This window comes from Trichosurus vulpecula (genome assembly GCF_011100635.1).
Source record: "Trichosurus vulpecula isolate mTriVul1 chromosome X unlocalized genomic scaffold, mTriVul1.pri SUPER_X_unloc_1, whole genome shotgun sequence".
Classification (NCBI taxonomy): Eukaryota; Metazoa; Chordata; class Mammalia; order Diprotodontia; family Phalangeridae; genus Trichosurus; species Trichosurus vulpecula.
Window position 1 is genome coordinate 10,307,653 of NW_023494377.1, and position 8,621 is coordinate 10,316,273.

The window sequence follows — 8,621 nt, forward strand, 5'->3', positions numbered from 1 at the left end:
TCTCATTTTAAAGGTGAACACTCAAAGATAACACCACTTAACAAGTACACACAAAATACAAATACAGCATAAGGGCATATGGATATAATAGCACATACATGAATACAAGCTTTGCACATTGTGCTAGCAAGTCACTTGATTTCTAGAAGTAAACATTCCATAATTCTAACAAAGCACGTGATAAAAATGTTAATTTCAACCAGTTCAACCACTCAAGTAATTCTTACCCAAATTAAATTTACTGCATGCAGACATAAAACCTGCAGACCATAGCCAGAGCTGCCTTTATAAGAGAGAAGAGGAAAACCTCAGGCCATAGCTGGCCTTGCATTATAAGAAAAAAGACTTGAGCAAAAGCCAAATCCATGTGCTAACAGGCCTTACTAGTGTAACCCTGGCCAAGAAAAGGCCCCAGGAACATTCCTCACAATGAAAGGTGGGCTGGATCAAAGGCTGAGCCTGAAATAGTGGAGGGAAAGTGCGAGCATTGAACCTCACCGACCAGGTGAGTTGGGACCGTGGAAAAAGACCCAGTGGTGCCTGTTCCTTCCCCCCAGTACTGGAAAGCTCAATGCTTCACTCTACATCCACCCCTTAAACACCTTTGACACCAATACATGTTAACAGTATTTGTACTGAGCCAGTCTCTAACCTGAACAGGACAAAACAGCAGGCCAGAGACAAGGTGCCAGTAATCAGGTGGCCTTTTAAATATGAGCAACAGATTTGCAAATGGGGAATTCTGGTCAGAATTCCGCCCTGCTAAAGTGAAGTCAGATAAAATACATTAATGACAAGTGGGAAGGGAGTGGGGGGAGATGGATTACAAACACTCATTCCCAGGGTTTGAGAGGTTTCCCATGGCCAGCCCACAAATGTAAGTGAAGACAACAATTCTGGAGTCCTGGAGGAGCAATATTGTCCAAGTCTTTGTGTGTGGGGGTGTTTCTTGGTGGGTCACAGGACCAGAGTTCTCTGGCAGGAACAGGTTCTACAATCTTTGATTCCATTCACTTAAGGTACCCAGGGACAAGATTGCAGTGAGTGAGAGCATTGTCAAGGGTTTGATTGACCATTTCAAGCTGCATTGTAAGTCTAACACAAGCTAGCATTTTGAAGTATCTATGAGTATAGCCATCCCATATATCAGCAATTAACATGAAAATCATTATTCCCTTCACAAAACCAATACAACTCCTCCAAGCCTTGATGCCCTCACCTCCTCTCTAAACAAGTTCACATAGACCTACAAGAGGGCTCAAGAAAAGCCACAAGGCAAAGGAAACATTTTCCAATCAAACCAAGTACCTTCTCACTCAGGCCTCCAATACCCAGGATTCTAGTTGGCCCAGAGCAGAGGCATCTTCAAGAGCCTACACTGGAGAAAGAGGAGGCCCAAGGGGTGGGTGCCCCATCTGTGACCTAAGCTGTTCTAGGGTCTCTAGTGTCTGACCCCTACTCTCCATTTCCACAGCTACCACCATAGTGCAGGCCCTTCAGACTTTTCACCTGGATTCTTCCAACAGCTTCCCATGGATCTCTCAGCCTCCAATCTCTCCTCCAGTCCATCCTCCACAATGGAAGCAAAGCCATTTTCCTTCTGGAAGCACAGACATGGTCCTCTTATCCAACTCCAGCTCCAGCTCACTCCACTCCAACAGCTACCCCTTGCCTCCAGAATAAAATATATAGCCATAGACTTTTGGTTTAAAGCCTGGCTGCAACCTACCTTAGGCTCACTGGACCCTCTTTTCCCTACCATCAAGCCAAACGCTCCTGTCTGCTGCTCAGATACAATCCATCTCCCATGTCAGTACCCCCTGGCCTGGAATACACTCCTTCTGCCGCTCCCCCCCATCTAATAGAATCTGCCTTTCCCCTGATGACTGAGCTCAAGCAGCTTACTCTGCCTGAAGCCTTTCCTGATGCCCCCTCTCAACCCTCTCACCTCCTTCTGACCTTCCCTAACAACCTGAGTTCTGCTCACTACCTGACTCCCTCTTCTTAGCTCCCACCAGAACCTTGGACTCTGCCCTTGCCCTAGTCCCACCCCTCTCTGAAGGGTGAGATTTTTCCTTCTCTAGCCAGGGCCCAGGCCTCTCTGCTACTTCCTGCTCCTTCTCCCAGGCCACTGCACTCATTTCTCCCCTTTTCCAAAGCCCCTTTCTGTGTGGCCTTCCCCCATCAGGAGTTGAGCCTCTTGAGGGCGGGGTGTTCCCTGGACTGGTATACAGCTCTGTATCTCCCAAGCTACCCTCCACTTAATGACTCTGAGAAGATCTACCTTGCTTCTCCTTATAGTTATGCTGACTGTACTGGTGTGTATCCCTGCCTTTCCCATTTGAACAAAAGCCCCTCCTGAGTGGAGATTCTTTCATTCTTTGTACTTGTATGCCCAGCTCCTAGTACATAGGAGGCACTTGGATCTGCCTTTTTTAACCTCCTATCGAACTCAAAATGGAACTTTATTATTTATTCAGTTAAACCTTTTTCAAAAGAAATATATTAGAAATTTAAATATTAAAAATTAAATTTAAAAAGGCATTGCCATGTGCACAGCAGAACTTAAGGAAGGATTCAAAATATACAGCAATAAATTTTCATTCCAAGAAAGCCTGTCTAATGAATACTACTCATTGTGTTGAGACCTGTCCATCTTTTGCTTCCTTTGAATTTTTCTTTTGTTGTCTGCTGTGAACTTTCTATTTTGTTGTTTCTTTTCCCACTCTTTCCCTCCTCCCCCAAGAAGGCACAAATAATCAAGGATATACACATATATACCCAGGCGTGTATACATGTATGCACATACATATATATACACACAAAGTATATACACTCACACATACTTAGATATCGATAATCATACACATATATAGACATATACATTCATATGCATCTATGCAAAGCTGGACTATACTTGTTCATCCACTGTTTCTGGAAGGATGGATAAGCTCTTCATAAGTCCCAGTCTTTCCATATTTTTCCAAGCCTACCGGCACCTCCTTTCCTACACCACAGCAGTATTCCATCCTTATACCATCTAGTCATTTTAAATAGTCTAAAACAGTATAGAGAAACATATCTGACATATACTGTTTCCTACTTTTCTCATGATTAAATCTCCTAGCTTTAACTTTGTCTGAAATCATGATGACTATCCATGCTGCCCTTCCCCCCACCCCCCATAAATCCTACTCCTGGTCTTTATGTTTGTGTGTATCATACCTACCTTTGAACTGGATGGTTGATGCATGAGGGGTTGCAAGCTTGGGATTTGAGAAAGCCCAGGTTGGTTGCCAAAATCATTCCTTTCTCTTCCTGGGAGCTAGCTCCTGCCTTCTAGCTGACTGCAGTTGTCCCTAAAGATCACGTGTGAAGTGGCCACGTCCAGACTACCCAACCCTTCCCTAAGGAGACCCCTCTCACCGGGTCCTGTTCTCCATGACCTCTTCCCTCACGGTTAGAATGCTCCATCCACCTGGTGGGGTGCAGCTAAGGGAGGGAAATCAAGAGGGCCACGAATGGAAGCCAAGCCTTAGGAGGCCAGGGCTGCTGGAAACAGAAGCTCTGATCCCTTTCCCTAAGTGACACTGAGCCCACCTCAAGAGTCCATCCCCAAGGGGCCCCACGCCGGGCCCTTTAAACCACTTGCCCACCACGAACAAAAGGAGAAATAGTTCACTCTATGTAACAAAAGTGCTTTTTCCCACGAGGCTCTGATCCAATTACGACTTTTATCCAGAAGGTGGAGGCCAGATTCCCCAGTGCGATGCGCTCTTTCTCTTGCCCCTCTGCATGAAAACTGCAAAGAATTTCTCAACTTTGGTGGAAAATCAGTCCTGACACTTCCTCATCTTCAAACACACAACCGGTCCTCCTCCCCACCTTCCTATTCCCCACCCCAACCCCAATCCACTGTCCTGAAGCCAGCGACAGCAGCTCTGGGCCTCCTGACCTCCAGTCCCGGTGGAGCAGAGTTTACTCCCCGGGCCTAGAACGTTAGTACGCGAGTTCGGTCTAAGGCTCAGAGAGGCCCGGAAGCGAGCCGGGAAGAGGGGTGGGGTATCCCCTTCTCAGTGGGTTTTTTTTTTTTTTTACAATATCCTTTTGCTCGAGGTCCGAGGAAATCCTCAGGCTGTCAAAAAAACAAACAAACAAACAAAAAATCCTCACCCCATCCCCAGATTAAGGGCTGAGCATCCCCTTGGTCTTTGAAGCCCGGGCGGTTCAATTTGCCAGCACCAGGGGTCTCCCCCACGCATGCCCCTCGCCCCCCACTGAAGGAGAACACCGCTCAAGGTCTTTGGGGTTTATGGTCGCGAGTGTGGGGCACTCATGGGTGATTACCCCACGAGGCACTTTGCTCCCTTCCGCAGGAGTCTCGTGGTTTGGTCACTCTCTGGGGGCTGGACAGCCCGCGTTGCGGCTCCAGGCCTGGGCCACTGGTGCCTGAGCCTCGCCTTTTGGCCACGAGGACTTCCTCTTCTAGGGCAGCCCACCTGACTGAAGGGCGGTGGCTGCCCTGGAGATAAGGGAAGGCAAGAGCAGCATGCACCACCATCCCTGCCCCCCCACCATAATTTCCCCTGGCACAAGTAGGCCAGGACGACGAAGACAGAACGTTGCTTTTTCCTCCCCAGAGATTGTGGGGGCAGAAAAGGAACCCCTGTTCTGGAGTTTCTCTGCTCCTGGCCACAGCACTCCCCGCCCCAAAGCTTTCCCTCATTTGGGCTGGCTTCCCCTTGCCCTTCGTGACCAATGAGATCGTAACTCCCCAGGGGCCGCCCCCGCCCCGGGCACCTCCCTTCCCAAACAGGGTCCCCTCCGCAAAACCATTCAACCACTTTAACCACCGGCTATTTAATAAGACTCTCCACAGACTCTCCGGGTCCCGCTGCCCGCCCCGCCCCTACTCCCCTCCCGTTGATTAGAGTCCAAGGTTTTCCTGGGAAAGCATCACCACCGGTCCTGGCGCGCCGCCCGGGGTTAGCGGATTTGGTCGAAGAGATTGAGCACGGAGCCAGACGCCCGCGACTGGGATTTGGGGAACACTTTCCAAAACCTCAGGATCTGGTCTCCCGCGCCCGTGACTATGACCTGACCGTCAGGAGACACGGCGAGATAGAGAACTCGGTAGCTGTGTCCGGTGAGTTTGGCTACTTGGGTCAGGGAGGGGTACCTCCAGACGACGATCTGGTTCTCCGAGTAGCCGTGGGTGCTCACCAGCTCGTTGCTGTGTCTGGACCAGGCCAGGTTGCACACCTGAGATCCGGTGTTGACGCTCTGCAGGGGCTGCCGGGTCAGCGTGTCCCAAAAGCGGACGCAGCGGTCGGCAGTCCCTCCACCGGACGCTAACAGGCCGCGCTGGTGGGGAGACCACGCGATGGCTTTCACCGCGGCCTCGTGCTTGGCGTACTGCTGAATGGGCTTTAAGCTGGCCGGGTTCCAGAGCAGAAGCATGTTGTCGCTCCCACCCGAGGCCAGCAGCTGGCGATCCGGGGACCACTTCAGCCCACACACCTCCTTCTTGTGACCTCGCAGCCAGCGCCGAGACTGCTGGGGTTTCGCCCTGACGTCTCTCTGCAGGACCCACCTGTCTCTGCTCCCGGAAGAAATCTGGTCGGCGTTCCAGGCCAGCACCCCGACCCTGCCCTTGTGGCCCTCCAGCACGGACACTCTCTTCTCGGCCGCCACATCCCAGATCTGCACCGCACCTTTCTGCGTGCCGATGGCTACGAACTTCCCCCGCTCCGACCAGCCCACGGAGGTCACCCAGTCCCCGTCCCCAGACAGGTCACAGAGTCTGGTCATCTGGCAGGTGGTAGCACTCCACAGGCAAGCACGGGTGCCCAGGCCCACCGTGATGACGTTGAGACGAGACCAATCGAGCAGGTTCAGGTAGAAGTCTTCGCGGAGGACAGGGGCCTCGATGGTCTTGAAAGGGCGTCTGGCGATGTTCCGGGTCACTGGCCGTGAAGATGTTAGTAAGTTCTGACTTCTCTCGCTGACAGGTAACAATGCGTAGGGTGAGACTTCACTAGCGGTGTCTGGGCTCCAGTGGGTCGTGCTGGGGGAGTAGGTGAAAAGATTCTTCCTGCTGGGCGCAGAAGGCCGCACGCTTCGCTCGTCTGCCTCTAGCTCCTGGACGTTCTCGATGCCAGCTCCCAGCAGCTCGTTCTTCAGCAGGGCAGAGTAGAGGAGGCCGCCTTTGCCGTCGGCTGCGCCGGAACCTCTGGATGTCTGCTTCGGCCTGGGCGCCTCACGTTGGCTATGGAAGCGCAGGTCCCAGGTAGCTCCGGCCCGCGAGGGGATGTAGCGGTCTCCGGATTTGCCGGCAGAGGACACCGGAGAAGGGGGCAGTGCCAGACTCCAGCTCGTTGCCATCCCCGGGAGGGCAATTCGGCTCCGCGGGGATCTCCTGGGGCTTTTCCGGTTCTTAGGCTAGGGGCTCAGCCCGGGCCCTGCTAGGTCAGGACCCAGCCTTTGGTAAAGTCGGCTCGGTGAGGGACCACGCTGGCAGTGGAGGCTGGAGGCTGGTGGATCGACGGACTGCCCGACAGCCTCACTGAGGATCAGAGTGTGGAGATGGGGGCAGCCCCAACTGCCGGCCTAGCCTCGAGGGGTCCGGGTCAGCGGAATTCCACCAGCACCGCAGACGTGGCTGCTGGGGTCCCCTCTGCCTCTGGGTGTCTCTATTCTAGTCGGGCAAGGTAAGACAGGCCAGGTCAGGGCAGGGCATGGGCAACGGCCACGGCAGGGGGGCAGGGACAGGGGCGAGCGCGGGGTCTGAGGAGGTCCAGTGAAGGGCAGGGTAGGGCAGGGGACAGGGCTTGAGCTGGGCGGGGTTGAACTGGAGCTGAAGGAACTGGGGTGCGGGTGGGTGGGGGTGGGTGCGGGGCCCAGGGCAGGGGGCAGAGTGAGGCTGACCACCAAAGTGTTGAGTAGCTCCTCCACCGGGTGGTGCCAGCAGCCCGAAGCGCCCAAACAGCGGGGGTCAGGGGGCCCCTCTGCGAGAGCGAGACCTCGATGCTGGCAACATCCTCGACGACACGAGAGCGCTGTGAGAGTCCCAGAGTTCGGTGGGCTTTAAGTAGCTTCAACAGGAAGAATTGGAGAAGCTCGGGAAGTCTCAACTGAACCGATGCAGGGGAGACGAAGCAGCGGCAGGGGCACGGATGCCCTCGCGGCTGCAGCGGCAACCCCGAATCGGGACCAAAGGGGTCCCAAGCTGCGTTGTGGGACGACCACGGCCAAGCGTGCTCAGAGAGGTGTCTTCAGGAAACAGCTCCCAGAGCCCCACGATGTCACCAGGACGAGGCCCCCCCCCCCCCTCCTCGAAGACCCTTGGGTCACTCCCGGTTGTCCTGGTAACGCGTGGCCAAACAGAATCTGTTTGGCTTTGTTGAGACTCAGAGCCACAGGCAATTGGACCAGGGGCAGCCCCACATACCGCAAAGAGTGGGGTGGGGGTCGTCCCTCGAGGCCTCTTGCTCCCCGGGGGCTCGGCTCCTCATCCATGCCTGCACTTGGGGAAACAGGATCGGGGCCCAAGGCCAGAAGTGACCCCATCTGGGTGGACCTTGGAACCTGTCCCACTGTCTCATTGTGCAGATGGGGAAACTGAGTCCCCATGAGTGAGGTGCTGGTGACAGTCACCCATGGCACCATACAATCATAGATTGCCTCCCTCTTCAAATCGTGAATAAAACACAACATAAAGCAGATCATAAAACAAAAACAAAAGGTCACAAGAGCAGGTGATAAAACACTTCAGGAATCAGTCCCAGCAGGTTGCAGTCAGGAGGCAGGGCTCTTAGTCCAGGCTCTGTTCCTGGGTCCCCCTGAACCAGATGCTTCCACACCCAGAGGATCCTCATTCTAGAGCCCAGAGGGGTCTCAGAGGCCCTGGGGTCCCACCCTGGGGCCAGGAAGAAGTGTCTGATCTCAGGTCACACAGGCATTGAATGGTGACAGAGACAGGATTGATCCCAGGTCCCCTGACTCCAGATCCAGCTCTTGTTCCACCCTACCATGCTGCCCCTCCCCTCTTGGGTGCCTCAGTTTCCTCCTCTGTACAATGAAGGGATTGGGACACAGAGATGGCCTTTGAGGGAGGGCCCTTCCTCCTCACCCTTGGAGCTAGAGTTGGTTTCCTCCAGTTTGAGTAGGGGGCATATTGGTGAGAGCTCAGGGGCTCCTCCTGGGCAGCTCCCATCTCATTTCAGTTGTGCTTCCTGACAGGTAGGAGCCAGAAGGGAAACCTGGCCAGGGTCCTGTGGCTATGGAGAGGACTCTGGTTTCGTGTGCCCAGGCCTGACATTGAGTGGAGAGGCAACAAGGCCCAGTGGGTTGAGGGCAGGCCTTGGAGTGGCAGGGGAAAGCAGCCTCTGATTGATTCTGGGTGCCTGGCCCTGGGACAGCCACTGACCCCTCAGTGCCCCAGAGGCCACTCTCTAAAGCTCCTCTCTGCAGTGGGGGAGGGGGAGGCCTGATTGGCCTCTGAGGTCTCTTCCAGCTCCAGAGTTAGGAGCCTGCGGACTCTGAGTGCAGGAGCTGATTGGTGAAGGTGTTCCCACTGGCACCATCACACTAGGGTCCACATGCATAAGGCCCCGGGGCCA

The 8,621-nt window shown here is 54.0% G+C and overlaps 1 protein-coding gene across 1 annotated transcript; it reads right to left on the reverse strand.

Moving 5' to 3' along the window:
* Nucleotides 1-4,986: 4,986 nt before the first annotated feature.
* Nucleotides 4,987-6,384, reverse strand: LOC118833055 (fizzy-related protein homolog). Its single transcript, XM_036740440.1, has one exon. The coding sequence runs from the start codon at nt 6,382-6,384 to the stop codon at nt 4,987-4,989; it is 1,398 nt and encodes a 465-aa protein (XP_036596335.1).
* Nucleotides 6,385-8,621: the final 2,237 nt, after the last annotated feature.